Source organism: Corvus kubaryi, unplaced genomic scaffold (genome assembly GCF_017639235.1).
Source record: "Corvus kubaryi isolate FWS band 111438036 unplaced genomic scaffold, C.kubaryi_AGA036_p1.0 37341, whole genome shotgun sequence".
NCBI lineage: Eukaryota > Metazoa > Chordata > Aves > Passeriformes > Corvidae > Corvus > Corvus kubaryi.
The window spans coordinates 10,718,601-10,737,711 of record NW_024581112.1 but is presented as its reverse complement, the minus strand read 5'-3'; the positions used below and the strand labels follow the sequence as shown (position 1 = coordinate 10,737,711).

The window sequence follows — 19,111 nt, the reverse complement described above, 5'->3', positions numbered from 1 at the left end:
ATGTATGCATTGGAATTTTTGGATCTCTGTAAGTGACTATGCAGACACCTGTCTTTTTTGTTAAAAATTATTAATGTTCAGTAATTTTATGTGCTCATACCTTTTCTTCCTGCAGTAACTGAGACATAAATTTATGTACTTCAGTTTCAGTACTAGGAGTGAAATAATAAGCCAGTTTTCTTCTGGTTTTGATTTTTGCTTTATGCAATATATGTGCTGGACTGTGGTGGCTGCTTCCTCAGCCGGTCTCTCTCTAAAGTTCTATGTTATTTTATGTTTAGCTAATATTACAAGCAACAGAGAGCCTGCTGCTCCAGGTGGTAGCAGCATTTGCACAGCCCTGGCTATGTATCTGAGCACAGGCAGATGTCAGTGCCAGGCTACCCTTTCTCCTTCCTTGAATAAATGAGTCCCACAAGCTGAGGAGTCAGTAAAGCACTTAGACATGTGATGTGTTAGTAAGCATAAGAAAGGACCTTAATGCTAAATAAAGTTGTGATTTGTTTTTAGTGCAGGATAGTCTGCGTAGCTCTATGTGTTTCAGTGTTGATGGAGAGATACAGGACCTTCAGCAGGAAGTTTCTGATAACTTAGGATAAATAACTGTACTGGATGAATTATATCACCTGATACCTGGCTTACAACCTGTATTTCTCCACAGGGCGTGAAGGGAAACTACACAGTTCTAGAGCTTCTAGAGAGTTCATTTTTACTTACATCATGCTTAACCTTTTGCTTTGGTACTGAAATGTTGCTATGCATACTTCTACATAACTGATAAACCCAAATAGAACAGGCACTCAGTGAAACTTCTCATCTGCACTTTAAGATGAATTTGGATATGCCCCTACCAACTAAAAGGGCTAGTGTGAGCTGGTATTACCAGCTGATGAGTATTTTAAAAATAAATACATCTAGTGAACATCTACCTGCTGGGTAGGGAGGAGTCAGCAGTGAGTCAGCTGACACCTGCAGCTAATCCTTTGAAATTATTATGACTTGTGTAATCTTTCATGTAAGACACAGTAACTTACTCTGTGTATGATCCATGTCCAGTTTTATGCAGGATGAAATAAGATAACTTAAACTACCATTAGAGCATGTGGATATGTCCTGACACTCAGCTCCTTAGAGAGGAGCAATTACAGAAATGCTGCTACAACACTGGGATTATAATCAACTTCTGCAGTTTTTCTCTGGGTCCTTCTCCAAAAAATTCTTACTTCTGACTTGTATTCTTCCCTCTGTGTTCTAGGGGGTTTGGTGCAAAGGCTTCAGTCTAATGCACATAATAATTTTTGAACTTACGTGTAATTTTCCCAAAAGAACTGTTTCTCTAACCTTAATTTGCATTACCCCATATAGTCAAGAAAAAATTAATTTTGTTTAGCTGATGAATGTTCTTGCTCTAATCTGGTTTTGTTGTGTTTTGAACAGATGATGAACCAGATGATGGTGCTCATCATTACTTTATAATTCTGGGTTTCCCCAATCTTCAGTTGTTGCCTGTGTTGGCTGACCTTGGGGTTAACATTTCAAGTGTAATTCAAATTTCTTCTGAGAATTACAAGCCATTGCAGATATACTTGGAAGGAACTAAAGCTGAAGGACAATCTCCAATTTCATCTGAAGGTAATCTGGTTATAAAAAAAATGTGTAGAAAGGAGATAATTTTATATCCAGGGAATGACTATTCTGGCTGTGTTTTTCTCTCTCTCCATGCCTTGTGTTTGTGCATGCTACCTATGAGCACCTGTGTTTGCCAGTGCCAAAGTAGTATTGCCATTGTTTGGTCACCAAATGGTTTGCCAGTGCAAAAACTGGACAGTAGAAAGAGGGACTGACTAAGCAGGCAGTGTTTGCAGCCACAGTAGCCACCAAAGAACAACATTTTATCAAATGCATACTTCTGTGAATTTTTAGGAAGTGCACTGGTAAGAAAACTTGGCTCATTTAATAATTTCAAGGAGAGTGGACAGTTGGCTACTTTGGGACTGTGGCCCCAGCCACAGGAGAATATGCCACAGAATAACGCTCTTGTAATTGTACTCAGCTGTCTCCAGGCTGTAACACCTCTCTTGAACTGGGATCCTGGTGAGCAGCAAGCTAAATATGTGTCATCAGTGATGGCTGACTATCCTGGGCTGTAGTGACATAGCCAGTAGATCAAGGGAAGTGGTTATTCCCTGTTACTTGGCTGTCATGAGAATAGACTTATGGACTCTACATTATAGATACTTATTCAGTCCAGCAAACAGCCTCCCTATAAGGACTGGCTGAAGGGCAGTGGAAGAAGAAAAAGTGGTTATGGTCATGAATGGCCTTTGGGATTTTCAGGCTCCAGAGACGGGGTAAAAGTCTGGAGCAAGACTCTTGGTGGAAGAGGATCAGGTTAGGGATTACTTAAACAAACTGGACATACATAAGTCCATGGGACCTGATGGGATGCACTGAGGCATACTGAGGGTCTGGCTGTGATGTCACTGCAAGGCCATTGTTAATTACTTCTCAAAAAATGTGGCAATTGGAAAAGGTATCTGAGGACCGGAGGAAAGCACCACTCCTATCTTCAGAAATGGCAGGAATGACTCAGGAATCTAAAGGCCACTCCGACCCTTCTCAGTCTCTGAGAAGATGATAGAACAGCTAATCCTGGAAACAATTTCCAGGCACATGAAGGACAAGAAGTTGGTAATTTGGCATCGATTTGCCAATGGAAGTCATTCTTAACCAACCTGATAACATTCTATGACAAAATTACTGTCTTGGGAGGTGAGAAGGGAGCAGTGACTATTGTCTGCCCTGTCTCAGTAAAACCTTTGGCACTGTCTTCTCATAAAGAAGCTGGATAAACAAGCACTGAGTTGGATTGAAAACTGGCTGAATCCCCTGGCTCAGAGGTTATCAGCGGGGATTGGTGGTATGAGCCCTGTCCAACATCTTCATTAGTGATCAGAATAGTTCCCTCAGCATGTACTCTTATGATATAAAACTGGGAGGAATGGCTGAAACACCACAGAATTGTGCTGCTTTTCAGAGGGACTCAGCAGGATGGAGAAATGGCCTGGCAGGGACCTCATAAAATTCAGCAAGGGCAAAGTCCTACACCAGTTCATGGTGGGGGCTGACTGGCTGGAAAGCAGCTCTGCATAGAAGGACTTAGGTAGGGGTGGTGGCACTAAGCTGAATGTGAGCCAGCACTGTGCCTTTGTAGCAAACAAGGCTAATAGTATCCAGGGCTGCATCAGGTCAAGGGATTTGAACCTTCTTTTGTACTGAGCACTGATGAGGCCACACTTGGAGTTCTGTGCTCCTCAGTACAGGAGAGATACAGCGCTACCAGAGAGAATCCATCAAACAAACACAAGTATGTTTAAGGGACTGGAGCATCTCTCATATGAGGAGAGACTCAAAGAGCTGGGAATGTTTACATTGGAGAAGAAGGAGCCTGGAGGGAAGTCATCAATGTTTATAAATGCCTGAAGGGAGCGTGCAAAGAAAAGGCAGACAGGCTCTTTTCAGTGGTGTTCAGTGACAGGACAAGAGACAATAGAAAAAACTGAAACATGGGATATTACCTGAAGAGAAAGAAACACTTGTTTTCTGTGAGGGTGACTGAATGCTGTAAACACAGTGAACAGACTGCCCAGAGAGGTTGTGGAGTTTTCATTCTTGGAGGTACTCAAAAGCCATCTGGACAAAATCCTGGGCAGTCTGCTCTTGGTGACCCTCCTTGAGCAGAGGAGTTTTACCAGATGACACCCACAAGGCCCTTTCAACATCAATGATTCTGTAATTGGAATAGAGGACACTAGCAAGATATGTGATGGTATTTTTTAATCTCAAAGTTGGGTGTCAGATGTTTGCTGAAACTCAGGATGGAAATATTTTAACAGTACTTTGAGAAAATGGATATATGATTTGTGCTTTATGTAACAGGGAGACATTGTACCATGGTTTGTCAAATACTTATGTATTTTAGATGTAGAAGCAGAGAAAAGAAAGGAAGATGAAGCTAGCAAAGACCTGGAAACATTTTGGAAATACCTGGAGCCAGTTCTGAACAGTGGAAAGCATGGATCAAGTCTCTTTGATGTTGCCAGGTTTCATCACCTAGTTAAGGAAAGTGACTTTCCCTCTGATTGGTCAGACAGCAAAATGCTGGTCAGTACATTCTGTTTTTACAGTGCATGGCGTACTTAGGGTTTGTAACTTTTAAGAACAGTTTAGGAATTTAATCTCAAGTCTTCTCTGAAACGGAACCACAGTTGTTAGTATATTTGTAATCTTAAACAAAAATGTATCCAACAACTTTATTCAGCGTTTGTTCACAAGGAGTCCTTTGAATAAAAATTCCTGATTTGGAGATTCTTAGTATTGTAGGCCACAGCAGAAGAGCTTTAAAGTAGTTTGAGGTTTTAAATTTATTCAGAGTCTTTGTAGACCCAGTTTGCATCTTGTTAGAGAGTGATATGTGTGTATGAAATAACACAGAAGTTGTATTTTTATCCCCATAACACCAGACCTACTTACTGCACCTCAGAACAGTTACATGAGAAAAAATTAAGATGAATGCAAGAATACTTTTTGATATATACTGTTGCTTTATCATACTCAGTACTGCTTCTTTTTGTCCAAAACATGGCTCTGATTTATTACTCATTATAGCCTGCTGAGTCAGGACTATTACCAGGCACTGAAGGAGAGAGTGAATCATTAGAAATTTTTTCCATCCTAGATTCTTACATATAGTGAGGTAAAAAAGTCCTGTATTTTTCAATCTACAATGTCAGCAGTAAAAAATACAAACTGCTAAAGCAAAATAAGGCAACATGCTATAATTTAACCTACTATATTTGTAGTCTGTTAGGGTTAAAGGGCATTCTAGGGTTAAACTACATTCTTCTAACCCTTATTTATAGTACAGTAGATTCTGTATACAAACAACTCAGAGTGGTTTGAAAAGCATTCACTAAAAATGCCTTACTTGTGGAAACATGTAGGCTTGCTTCTTGTAATATTACTTACCATTATACTCTTTATATAATCTTATAGTGCAAAGCCTCTTTTGGGAAAACAGTTTTTATCTTCCCTACAATCACATCTTACAGGGGACTGCTTCTACTTTTGAATATCCTGCAAGCACTTATATTATAGATGAAATAAAGGAAAAATTATCTATCACTGAAACAGATTTCAGTAGACTAATTATCATTTCATGAGCCCTACAGAAGTAAGAATGTATGTAAGTTTTTAAAGAAATGGGTGGGGAACATATACGTTCTGAAATTATAAGTGGATAGAGTAAGTCTGTTCTCGTGGACTTGCTGGAGAATCTCTGAGTCGAAGCTTGCTGCATCTCTGAAGCACAAGATCCACAGAAGGAAAATTCTTGTGACAAAATGTTAGATATTAATATAAAAATGACAGAGTATTGCATGCTGCAAGTAGTTTCTGCTCTCAGATTTGAGATCTTTAGAAAGGAAAATACTTTCAAAAATATTTTCTTTGTTGAAGAGTCACTAATGGTTAGACTTGAAAAACTTTTGACAAGCATCTAGGTCCTGAGGAGAGACCACGCAAATTGAATTACGAAGTTGTAATTATACTAAACTTGGCTTGGATCCCATTGAGTAGCACCAGGTTTTGTTACTTATGACTTTGTTAAAAACTTGTTTTGTTTAAAAGACTGTGCATTGAGAACACTCCAATATTTTAATTGGAACTGTTGTGTGCTCTAGTGGAATCTTTTAAGTAATGCATGAATTGAAAGGTGTTATACCTTCTTCAGAAGAATATTGAAAACAAAGATGGAGGAATATTAATGAACATTCTGTTTTCGCAAGTAGAATTTCTTTTCCAAGTGTTGCTTCTAGTCTTTAAATGTTATGAAAACTGAGACAAGTATTCCATAACTCATCAGTGATTTGGGGTTGCCTGTTTTCCAGTCTCATAAAGAGAAACTGAGTTGAGGAAAGCAGATGCTTAATGTTTCTTAAGGGTTTGGTATTGTTTTTAGTGCTTAATGTCAGTTGTGCTTCTTTGCTGTGTTTTATTTTAGGAAACTTAAAATCGAGATGTTCAATGTTGTTAGCCACCTCTTAGAGGCAAACTTTGTACAAGAGATTTGCCCTACTTTCACAGAAGTGAAAGAATCACTCAGAAAAGAATTTTTAATGGAAATTGTCTATGATTTATAATAATTCCATTCTTTCCACAAAGTCCAGGATGTACAGGGGAAGAATACATCCATTAAAGCTGCTGAAACTTGAGTGTTTCATGTGGTCTCCAACAGGGTTTTGGTATTTGTACAAAAACATTTAATATTTAAAATAGCAGTTGCTATTATTCTTTTTATTCCTCCCAAGCTTTGGCAAAAACCACAGTACATGACCTCAAGAACCATGACTCTTTCCTTTTCAGATTTTTGCAGATACAGCGCTCTCCCTTTGGACATTTGGGCACTATGCTGACATTCCTTCGCTCACAACTGTGGATTTCAGAGTGCCATTCTTGAGGCTTTCTTTGTTTTCAAAGGGCAACAGAAAGAAAGAGAATAATACAAGATGATATTAATTACCTGGTTGGAGTTTTATTTTTCATCCTTCTAGAGCAGGGAAATGATTGACCTTGCAAATATGCTGCACTACTAAAACATAGACACATTACAAAGTATTTAATTTTCCTCTCCTATTCCTTCCCATCCAGAAAAACCCATAAGTTCCATTTGCAAGATAGAAGACCTTGAACAATTACTGTTATGACAAGTTAGACTTTATAACTAAATCACTTAGGCAATATACAGTCCATACTGTGCTGTGTCAGTGTTAAGGCAAATAAAATGAAGGAGGCTTTAGAATAACTCTATAAAGTATTTTGAATTGGTGGAGGAAAAAATCTTTTGGAAAATTTATAAACGGAAGCAGATCTGCTGGTTAAAGAGCTAATGACTCCTGTCACTAAGTTACATGACACTTTTATAAGCAAACTTCATCCTTTGTATCTGATTTTCTCTCAAAGCTTGCATTTGGTACTGTGCTGTTTGAACACATTGCTTGTTTGATGTATGACTGCCTGGACTGGAGAAGACAGCATTGCAACTACTTGGAAAACACCAAGTTTATCAATGTGCCTATGTTACCAGAGAGGAAAGCAACACAACTACCTGCAATTGAGGCAAGGATCCTTCTCTTTTTGTTGAGAATAACTAATAATAGGCTAGAATTACCTATCTTCAATTTTGACTCAAAAATTCACCTTGGACCATCACTCTACAAGTCATTTTCAGTGAATGAAATTTATATTTTTGTCTTCAGCATTTAAAACATCAAGAAATGGGGAAAAAATAGCTGAGCATTGGGGAAACAGAAAAAGGAAAATTGGAAGGATCCTACAGACGTAAAGTATCACAGGTGTAAAAATTTCTTCAATAGCATCTAATGACACATTCTTGTGTCTGAAAAATCAATATGTCGGCACAGAGCTACTATGCAATGTTGCAGATCTGTGGACTGTAAAAAAAAGATTATTAGTTCTATGCAAGATCACTTTATTTTATTCATAATAGGCAAAAGCTTAAGACAGCAGAAGAAAGTATCTTATTAGAACATGCACTACATTCTTACTATCTTGTCCCATTTAAAAGTTCAGCATCTAGTCTACAGTGAGTAACCAAAGCTAAATGAAATGAATTTTTCCCACCTACTTGTACAATACTAATTTGTTTTATGGTTTCTGATTTTTTATCTTAATTTTTGTTCATTTAGAAACAACCGGCACCTACAAAGACGACACCTACAAAGACGACACCTACAAAGATAAAAGGGAAACCAGAAGGAATCCTGCACCCAGTAATTTTGTCAGAGGGTATGTTGAAAGGATTAAAGCACCCATCTGTAGTTGTTCACTCTGTCAAAGCATTCATTCATATGATGGCACAAACCCTCAAAATGATTTGTGCAGTTAGCTGAAGATGTTGTGTATCCTGTGGAATACCTTGTGGAAGTGTCTGAAAACTGCAGTGCTGATAACCAAATTCTTTAGAAAATCACTTTTTCTATCTGTTTCTAGTCACAGTCAGATTTAAAAGATCTGAGTAATTTTGTTAGATCTCTAACTTGGTTAGACTCTTTTTAATAAATATTGTCTGAAGCTTCACAGAATCACAGAATATTCTGAGTTGGAAGGCACCCACAAGGATCACTGTGTCCAACTTAGCCCTGCATAGGACATCCCACCATGTGTCTGAAAGCATTGTCCATACAATTCTTGAACTCTGGCAGGCTTGGTGCTGTGACCACTTCCCTGGGGAGCCTGTTCCAGTGCCCAACCACTCTCTGGGTGGAAAACTTTTTCTAATACCCAACCTAAACCTCACCTGATGTGAGGTGAGGCCGCCCCAGTGCAGAGCAGAGCAGGACAATCCCCTCCCTTGCCCGGCTGGCGATGCTGCGCCTGATGCCCCCCAGGACAGGGTTGGCCCTCCTGGCTGCCAGGGCACTGCTGACTCAGATTCAGTTTTCCATCAAACAGGACCCCTGGGTCCCTTTCTGTGGCACTGCTCTCCAGCATCTCATTCCACAGTCTGTTGGTACATCCAGGGTTGCCTCATCCCAGGCACAGAATCCAACACTTTCCCTTTTTAAGCTTCATGAGGCTGATAACTGCCCAGCCCTCTAATTTGTCAAAGTCTCTCTGCAGGGCCCCCCTGCCTTTGAGAGGGTCAACAGCTCCTCCCAGTTTTGTTTCATCTGCAAACTTGCAGAACTGACTTGGAATATAAATTGGCATTTCTGAACAAACATATCTTAATGTTTTGTCTCCTAATACAGCAGATGAAGAAACTTCTATTCTGTCTCTTTCTGTAGACATGAGGTATTACAATGACTTGCTGAGTCAGATTCCTGATGAGTACATTTCTGTACCCTTAATGCTGAGCTGCATGTTGGAACAGGTGGGAATTTTCTCTTTTTGATTTCTGCGGCTAATTTGGCCTAAACCTGATGTAATGAATTGGTCAAAGATGAGTAAATCCATCTGTTTAAACCTAAAATATGAGACTGTGCATTGAGGGACTGAGCAAGGAGGTTCAATACAAAGGAGTCAAAACTCCAAACTTCAATTTTCTTCCATATTGTGCCCTTACCCTCTATATATATAGTGTTATTCCATAATTAATTTTTTAAGACTATGAATATCATCAAATGAGGAGAAAGGTGTAATTTCTTATCTAGGTCAATAACAAGTTTTCATGTCCTTCAACAATGTTATTGATACTGAACTTTTGCTGGTTTACTCAGTTCAAAGGTCTTAGTTCAAGCCTAACATAAGAGTGTCAAGGCTGGTGCTAGACAGATCTGACTTCTGTTGATTTCAGGCACAATCTTTGATTTAGAAGAGACATACAATATGATTGGGAAGTCCTCATTTTTGGAGTAAAATTTCAGCATATTTTTGGGGCTCTTTACTTTCTGTAACTTAGTCTGAGAATAGACTTGGGTAAAAATACTCAAGGCCCAACACCTAATACACAATCAGTTTTTAATTACCTGTGTTCCTTAACAAGTCTTAACATTTCAACTTAGAAATATTTTTCTTCTTATCCTTCCAAAAGCAACTAATAGGAAAAACATTTAATTCTGTTTTCCATAATCTTTGCTTTGTGCAGGAACTAACTTGGAAAATTGTATTTTTGCTGCTTGTGGAAAAAAATTGCACTTTCCTTTCCTGACAGAATTTCTTGTGTGCTTAGCTTATAGCAGGATTTGTTTGGTAGTTCTGGTAAAGTTAAGCAGCAGTGGTAATGAAGGCTAACATATGCTCCATTTGCCAGGTTATTGCAAGTGAAGAAGACCTTACACCACCGAGTCTGGTGTCACCAAAGTCTCATGCAGATGGGCTACGTCGTGCCATTGCAGATCATATAATCTCTGTCCTTCCTTCTCTTTCACTTCCTATGAGTGAAAAAAAGGTTTGTGTTGCCTTTTGTCCATTTCCTAAAATGACAAATCTCATTATTGAGGTTTAATGCCTCTTCCTTTTCTTTTTAAACAGGATCTATACGAGTACTTTTCTCCTAAATACGGTGAACAGGAGACTGTCATCCCCCAGTACCCTCTCTTATTTAACTACCATGATCGCCTGGCTCAGCGGTTGCACCTGCTGAAGGTACAGTGCTACCTATCATATATAAATATTTCCAAAGTTCACAGGCAATGAATGCTCAATGCACTAGAAGGGGAGGAGTGGTGTTTTTACAAAAACAGGACAGCATATCCTAGATTTTTTCCACTGAGGTGGATACAGCAACATGTGTTTAGTTTACTTAAGAAGCAATGAGTTACTGTTGGAGGACACCTCACAAACATAGAGCACAAACAAACCGATTTCAGAGATCTATTAGCATTATTAATGAGAATGTTTAGCCTTTGGCATAGATGAAAGATATTACAGAGCTGTTGATTTGCTGTTAAACATCGATGATACTAGGGAAAATGAGCTGCTAACTTGTTCATGGTGATCTAGCATGGAGACTAGATTGAATACTAAAATGTAGAGAAGTGTAAAAAATTACGTAGCAGTTGTTAATGAACACAAGAAATGTATTCAGGTTGTCTAAATAGTTGGAGCATAGGGTGTAACCAAAACACTGCCAAATGCTAACAAAGGCAGAAAGGTTCAGAGATGCATAGTTTGGCATTATTGCAAAGTAACAGTTCCCAGATTTTCTGAACCAAAAAACCTCTGTGGATGTCTCAAATTTTTCCAAAGACAAGGTGTAGTTTTACCATTAAACTTTAAAAATTCACTGAAGATAATACAAGTGATAATACAGTTCTAGATTTCACAGCTAAGGTGTGTCTGCCTGGCTTCATGGATTAAAAATTATCTGGGGAATGCTTTGATAACCATTGATTAAAACTATTCAGAAACAACTCAAGTTTGATACATTGGATGTATTCAAGCAGAAGGAAGGACTGATTAATCAACATGAGAGATGCTCTTAGCAGACATATGCTTGATGTGTTTTATATACTTGCTGAAGAGGAAATTCAGGATACAGCACAATGTTTGAGGAAAGAGTAGTGGAAAAATATTTGGAATATGCAGTTGAAGAAAAAGGTACCATAAGCGTGTAATACTAAAAAGAGTGAAGCTGAAAGATACCACTAAGTCTGAAAAAATAAATCCTTGAATATATAGGGATGTCTCTCATCGTAGACTGATCAATAAGTTTATGGATTTCATTACTGTGAGAAGTAGCACAGACCATCTGAAAGATATGTGGAAGGTACCTCCTGCCAGTCTGAATTAACCTGTACATATTTCTGTGTTTTTAAGTCTAGCTAGCACAGGCAAATAACTTCTAACAAATGTCTGTTATTATGCTGTCAGTCATTCTCTCATGTGTCTAATGTTTTTCTGCCTACAATATCTGATGCCATGATTCAAAACCACACTGTGAGCACATGTTCAAATTTAAGTTTAAGTCCAACTGACTTAAGCACATGCTAATGTCTTCTGCTGTAGAAAGACTTCTTTATTCAAATATAATTTTTGGAAAGTAGTGTGAAAGTTTACTTTAACTCTGGTACTTTGATTTTTGTTCCAGATCCAGAAGAACTTAAATCCAGAAAAGATTGAGCATGAAATGATGGATAAACTGCCTCTTACAGAACTTATCCATTTCGCCCCTCCTTCAACTGAAAACAACACTAAACGCTTGGCCAGACTTCACGAGCTCATGCATTATTGTACTAGTGGTAAAAGGATTTTCATTGATATAATTTCCATTCTTTCTATTTCTGGTTGATGAGCCTATTAAATAGGAGGGATTTTGGGACAAGATTTTTAAGCTGCCAAAAAAACCTTTGCAGAATTTCCCATTTTCACATTCTTGCTTATATATAATTATAGCCTACTATACAATTTAACCCTGACTTCAGACCTCAGTTTCATGGTTAATGGAAACAACTGTATGAGTGTTAAATATTGCATAACTAAGAGCTGGAATTATCTTAGAACTACTTTATTTATTTATATTTGCAAACATACAAACACTTACTAATTCTGAGGAAAAAAATAGCTGTAAAAATTGCAATTTTGCTCCCAGAGTGTAGAATGCATTTTGAGAGGCAATGATGTAAACTGTGTTTATTTATCAACACCCTTTTGGAGGTAAAGCACACGTATCTTAGGTAGACAATTTTTGTAGAACAATACATGGCTTTCAGAATGTATTCTATGTAAGCTGTTGGTGTTAATAATGAAACTACTTTATAACAGCCCCTTTATCAAATCAAGAATACATTCACTTCTCCAACCATAATCACTTCTGCAGTTACCTTTTCTTGGAGTGTGCTTGTCACCATGGCATACACTGGGAAACAATCCCAAAGACTACGTAACTGCCCTTAGGTAGTATCAAAAGTCTGCTCTAGGTTATTAAGAAATATAAACATCCAAATCCCTTTGGTTACATTTATGTCATCATATAAGGCACTGGATTTGAAGGTACTTTCCCAGCTCTTTCATCCTGAAGTCCCTTGTGTTGGATTAATTTACACTTTGCTGTGTTGTTTCTAGTTGTTGGTATGTTCATTTTGGACAGTAAGCCATTAAAGTATTCAGTATTGCTATAGTCTTCCACCTGGTGGGTATTGAATTTGATGGTCTTCACTGGACCATACCATACTGCCAGACTCTCCCAGCTGGTAACTTAGCTAGTAAAGCCTTTGCTTTTATCAAAAAAGATGATTAATTTGAACAGAAGATGAGAGATTGAACAGTCTCAAGATATACGTGTTTAGGTGCTTAACCACCCTAAGGAGAAAACATTTCAAACTGAAGATATTTTCTATGTGATTTGAGAATTGTATTACCTGTCTTAAACTTCAGTGCTTGGCATGATTATCACTGTTATATGGACACCAATGCATACAAGCATAAATAGGATTTATTATTGTCTTTGCACCTCACTTCTGTTTAAATTATGTGTAAAATTCTGTCTGCAGAGGAAAAAAAATTGATACTTGTTTGAGAAGTTACAGATAATGGAAACATTTCATGAACTGAAAATAACTAGTTGCTAACTGGTCCGATAAAGTCTACCCAGTATTTTAAAATCAACATCATTTCTATAAAGTTAATGAGCCAGAAGGTATTCAGATGTAGGAACCACTTCATTTAAGATGGATTAATACTTAGGCATATCATTTTGCAATTTGGAAGCATTCAACTTTGAATGCAGTGTAAAATGTAGCCCACATAAGTTGATCCAGTACCGTTAAGGAAATTGTTGTTGGCTTTTGCAGAGTTGCCAAGAACAATACGCTTAAATAGTCTTGTATTTATTTTCTGCTGAGCTGTAAGGACATTTTCAGTTAATGATTGTAATTCTTTTTTAGAACTTCTGAGTTGGGCTGAAGTAGAAAGAGCCTTCAGAGTGTTTACTTTTGAAAGCCTGAAGCTGACTGAGCTGAGTGACTCTGGTTTCCTGGAGAGCTCTGGATCTAGAGTTGGAGGTGATTCTGAAGTGTCTTATATCCCTTGGGATAATCCAGCCATGTTTGCAAGACAGCTGAGACAACTCTTCCTTATGGAAAGGAAGCTTAATGAGAAATCTCCAAGAGGCTCTGGTAAAAAGCTTTCTGTTTACATTACTCCTGAAGAATTTGAATCCACTGTTTGTCTTACTATATCATTTGCTATTGCAGGGATGTGATTTTTCTTCCTTGCACAAGTCAACAAATTTTCAAGTATTGTCTGGCCTGTACACTGAGTAACTCTGTAGGAATACTAGAATAAAGACAAAAGCTGTCTTGTTCTGCAGCATTAACAATTGTAGATGATGGAGAGTGAATGTTCTGAAGTTCTACATTTTCTCCTGCAGATTCTAACATTGAAAAGTTGTTAGCCTGGTTAAAGGAGATGTGTTGGCCAAAAAGCAACATTATAAACAAGTGATTATTTCTTCAGGAGGCAAGAAAAGTAGAAATTAGGTCAGTTTAAGCAACTATACCTTTAGGTTCATGATCATACAATCATTGTTTAGGTTGGCAGGGACATCTAAAGGTCATCTATCCTGTCATCCCTGCAATAAGCAGGGACATTTTCAGCCAGATCAGGTTTCTCAGAGTCCAATCTGACCTCCTGTGCTTCCAGGGGTGGAGCATCCACCACCTTTCTGGGAAACCTGTTCCAGTGTTTCACCACCCTCATTATGAAAAATTCTTCCTTATATCTAGTCTGAATCTATTCTTCTTTCCTTTAAAACCGCTACTCCTTTTCCTATGACTACAAGTCCTACTAGAAAGTCTCTCCCAAGGCCACAATAAGAAGAGCTTCCCAGAGCCTTCTCTTCTGCAGACTGAACTCTCTGAGCCTGTCTTCACAAGAGAGGTTCTCCATCCCTCTAATTACCTTCATTGGCCCTACTCTGGACCCACTTCAACAGATCCATGTGTTCCCTGTGCAGAGGACCCCAGAGCTGGATGCAGTACTTTGTGATGTTGTCCATGCTTTCCTAAGAGATGTCTAAGCGAGCAGATTAGATGGGATCCTTTCCTTAGAAGGCTGGAGCAGACAAAAATGAGTCCTGCTTATCTGCTTTTCTTCTGAATCTTGGGAACATTTTTGGATGTTAGTTTATTTTGCTTTTATACTAGTCATGATATTAAATATTGCAGTTACAGGCATAACAACATTTCAGCACTTCTGCAGCACAAAATGAAATGCCAGGAAGATAAAACATTTCTTTCAGGTTTCTTCAATCTTCTAAGGGCAGTCAGTAAACAGGGGTAATTTCCAAGAGAAGCAGAGCCTAAAGATGTATGTCTGGAAGCTGAGCTCATTATAAGACACTTATAAGCAAATACTTTGCGCTGTCTTTTCCGCCTGCAAGAGTAATTTTCTTGTACATGTGAATTTTGATCAAATACTAGTGACCTCTGCCCTAACTTAGGGAATAAATAATTCTATTAAAAGGAAATTATTTTTTAAAAATTAAGAGAATATAGAAGTTAAAGTCCTCATGTGATGCTGCTCATATCAGGTGCTCATTGTAACAATAGAATGACTGGTCAGAACCTCAGGAGAAGCAATATTCTGTCAGTAGCTTATGGATCTCTATCAACGAAGTTAATTTAAACTATAAAATTTGCGTTTGTCAAAAATGTGTGAAAATATCAAAACAATTGATTTTGCCTTTTATGTTAATGTCATCTGTGCAAAGGACTGCTTGTTAAAGTATGAAGAAAAAGGGTTCTTTGTTTATGAGTCCAAAGGATATTTCTGAGACTATTTTTAGTGGGCCAGCATGGGTCAGATAGAAAGGATGATTTGAGTGGGTTTTATGAAGTGTTCTTCTTCCCTTTTTTTTTAAATTTTATTTAATGATCTGGCACTTGCTCTCACTGGGTTTTGATGTGCTCTTTTAGTATAGAAGCATAGCAGATCTGATCATGTCTTTATAGGACAAGTGTGATGAAAGGATGCTTCAAATTGATGTTGATCTCATCAGGGAGACTAAGGAAATTGCATTAGTCCAACCTTAGTAGGGCTGAAATTTCTGGAACAATTCTTTAAATTCTGCTTTCGATTTCCAGAGTATTCAGAAATAAGTGACGAAGATGAAGAAGATGAGGAAGATGTTGTGGTTGATCCTCTTTTGAATGAAGAATTGGATCTTCTTGCTTCTGATATGGCAAGTGTGAGAAATGGAGTCAACTAGGCTTTACATGAGACAACAGAAGATACTGCCAGGACATGTTACTGGGGATTCCTTTGCAATTCTGCATGCAAATATTAATTTTGTGATGTTTGGCAAATACTGACATAACATTTAAGCACTGTGAAATCACTTTCTTTGAATTCCAAGGTGAAGGGTTTCAATGAAGCTGCTAATTATAATTCTGTGCTGGTTTTGCTGAATACCAGGGGTCAAATACAAGCAAGAAAGTTTAAAGGAAATTGTCAAATTGTGTCACACTAGTAAACTGTGTAGTTTGGCATCTTCAGAATCACCTGTCTGCCACACATCCCATAATAAACACAGCAATTTTAAAATTACATCATAGGACATGTTTGAATACTAATAATTGCTTACAGAACTCAAAATCATATAAGGTAATAATGAAAGTGTTTAGATTATTTTGTCATAAAAAGTCCTAACCCAAAACCCCTTGAGGGTAATTGTATTTCTTATTAAACAGTGCCATATGGGTCTGCACATATGCATCATTATGCAGTTAACTGTGATGCAACATGGGGTGCTCTCTATTAATCCAACAAGATTACAGTCAATTTAATACAACTGATGCTGAAATGTTCATATTCATTATTTTGGTTTGTTGTATTTTGAGGTGAGTCCGGAAACCTATGGTCTAGAACAAAGTTTAGAAGCAATAAAAAAGACACAGAGGCGTTGCTTGACAGACTGGAGTCTGGAAGAGCATTTTCAACCACATGTTCTTCGTCAGGTATCTGTGAACTGACAACCTCATACCTACAGTCACCCCTCAGAAGGCTATATCAAGAATTAGTAGTGGAGTTCAGGATATTTTTCTGCTAGATAGTTGATTCAGTTTTATCTCTTTCATATTTACCAAAATTCATTGTGCTTTAGCTACTTTTCAGTTCTTTATGTGAAATTCAGTTTGTAATGGGTTTTTGTTTCCTCGCTTGGCCAAACTGGAGCTGTCCTATTTGGCAGCAAGTCTCTTAGCTAAAAGTGTGGTGGAGACAAATCCACCTTGCCCTTAGGGGTGATCCTCTGTGGCAGTTTTGGAACTCAGTGCAGCATATGTGAAAACATACTTTGCAAATGCCTATGCAGTGTATGTTTTATGGGCAAACAGAAAATTTGGTTGTCACAGTACTTCACCCTTTAAGGGCTAAAAGCATCATTTGTAGAAATCTTGCAGGCTAAAAACTAAAATTTACCTTGCAGAAAGACCAAAATGTGAAAGATAAGTTCAAGTGTAGTTGTCTTGAGTTGGGAGGTGTCCTCTTGGGATTGTTAGTTCCTGTGCTGCCTTGAGCTTCATAGGCTGTAATTCTTATTTGATCCTGACACGTGCTATACATGGGTGAAGGAAGTGCTGCTTGGATGTTTGCAGCACCACATTAGTGTGAGAATTTTAAAGTCTGGTCATGGATTTCGCTACATGGGGAATCCCTTTGTATAGAACATAAATAGCTAATACTACTTCAACTGTCAGTAATTACTGAGTCTAGCAAAAAGATACTGATGGAAAATAGAAGTAGTAGAAAATAACATTTTATTGCAACAGGAAATAACCTTTTGTACAAAAAGTCTTGGCAGTTAGGTGAGGTCCCAGATGACTGGATAAAGGGAAACATTGTACACATCTTTAAAAAGGGTAGAAAGGAGGACCCTAGGATCTACGAGCATAATCAGCCTCACCTCTGTTCCTGGGAAGATCATGGAACAGATTCTTCTAGAAGCTTCAGTTGCATTGTTCTGAAAAATAATAGTTTAAAAGAAGACTTTCTTCTACCTATTGCTATAAAATCGGTTTCAACCTGCAGGTAATGTAAATATTGAAAACGATGGGGCAGTGCAAAGCAGAGCGGAATAATATAGATCACGGTAAATCTCAGAGATGTGCAGGTCATAGTATAGCAAGTTGAATACCAAGTAAACTCAACTGAGATAAAAAAAAAGTAAATTAGTTTTCGTTTTATCTGGTATATGATAATTCTGGGTTTATTTACTATTTATTTACGTATTTTAGTTTTTAACCTTGTCTAAGTATTTGTTTAATATTTTAATTTATTTAGTTTTTATGTAGCTGAACTTTTTTATTCATGGTCAGTCAAAAGGTGCAGCATAGTTGGTACCTCTTCTCAACATGAATAGCAGTGCAGTTTCAATTTCCACCCACCTGAACAATTCAGGTTGCTGGAATCCAAATGCTTTGAGTACATCTTGTAGGAGAATGGAATTCTTGAGTACCTGTTGCTCAAAGCTGTGCTGTGTAGCCTCTGCACACATGCTACTGTCTGCAGGGAGAACGTACTTCTATTTCTTTCCTTTTCAGGTTCTTCATGCAGCATCCCAAGAATATAGATGCATTGATTCCTTCTATCATGCCCAAGATAACTCTTTACTAATGATTTTTCACAATCCTATGAATCAATATCGTCTGTGCCAAGATACTTGGGATATTGCCCTGCACTCTAATGTTGGATTCAGGTAATTGATTTTATCTTCCCTGTTTCATTCACAGTCATTTTCCATTAAAGACTGCATGGGTGTGCTTAGGGCAAAACTTTGAAATTAAGACATGGCTGTGTGACACATTTATGAGAAAGCAAATTATGCTTTCTCATAAAGCAAGGTCAAAAACAGTGCTGTATGAAAAGAATTCTGCTGAACTTTCCTGAGTGAGAACAATGCAATGTGTAGCTCTTTATCACCAAATATAAAAATGTAAATAATGCACACAAACATACAAAATCATATTAGGAATGCCACATGAAGAAAATTGTACTGGGGACATTTTAGGTGAAGGGTGTTAAAAAAAATCTAAGTATATACCTAACCAAGTTTTTCAACTATATATACACAGGTGTAGTGATTCAGTGGGAAATGTCGCTCTGGTGCTCTATGGATTAATTAGATTTATCAAATAGAATTTCAAGCAAAATATCCAGTATAAAAACACCTTCTCCCCCACCATTTGTCTGTATCCCTTTCTAAGTGTAGTGCCTCATTTATCAGATTGTGGAAATTTTTTATAGTAGACTTTTGTTGGCACCTATAGATTTGAACAGATTTGAATACTAAATAGGCAAAATGTGCCTACCTGAACCTGTATTTTGTATTGTATTTTGTATATTTGCTCTCAGTCAAGGAACTCTGTGTAGGTACAGCTCAGCTTTTCAGGCACTTGGAATTAAATTATTTGCCATGAAAAGAGGCTATTGTGATTAGCAGTGACTAGGACCAGAGTCACAAGAGATTTACCAGCAGAAATTCAAAGTTCCTTGGAGAAAATGCTGGCTGGTTTGTGTTTTGTTGGGCAGATCCATTAAATGTCTGGTCAGTGGTTTTGCATTTATATAGCAACTAAAATCTTCCCCAAAA

General features: G+C 37.7%; 1 protein-coding gene across 9 annotated transcripts in view; it reads left to right on the top strand.

Moving 5' to 3' along the window:
* Nucleotides 1-19,111, top strand: part of SPAG17 (sperm associated antigen 17) — an 89,752-nt gene that overhangs the window by 28,052 nt on the left and 42,589 nt on the right. For 7 of the 9 annotated variants that reach the window (XM_042031182.1, XM_042031184.1, XM_042031179.1 and 4 more), the window contains exons 6-17: nt 1,438-1,632; nt 3,983-4,164; nt 7,021-7,176; nt 7,767-7,866; nt 8,832-8,953; nt 9,833-9,970; nt 10,054-10,167; nt 11,612-11,762; nt 13,407-13,637; nt 15,606-15,703; nt 16,362-16,478; nt 18,063-18,217. In XM_042031182.1, the coding sequence (XP_041887116.1) occupies nt 1,438-1,632; nt 3,983-4,164; nt 7,021-7,176; nt 7,767-7,866; nt 8,832-8,953; nt 9,833-9,970; nt 10,054-10,167; nt 11,612-11,762; nt 13,407-13,637; nt 15,606-15,703; nt 16,362-16,478; nt 18,063-18,217 (1,759 nt within the window). The remainder of the gene's footprint in view (nt 1-1,437; nt 1,633-3,982; nt 4,165-7,020; nt 7,177-7,766; nt 7,867-8,831; nt 8,954-9,832; nt 9,971-10,053; nt 10,168-11,611; nt 11,763-13,406; nt 13,638-15,605; nt 15,704-16,361; nt 16,479-18,062; nt 18,218-19,111) is intronic. The other 2 variants (XM_042031183.1, XM_042031180.1) reach the window with 2 other exon arrangements.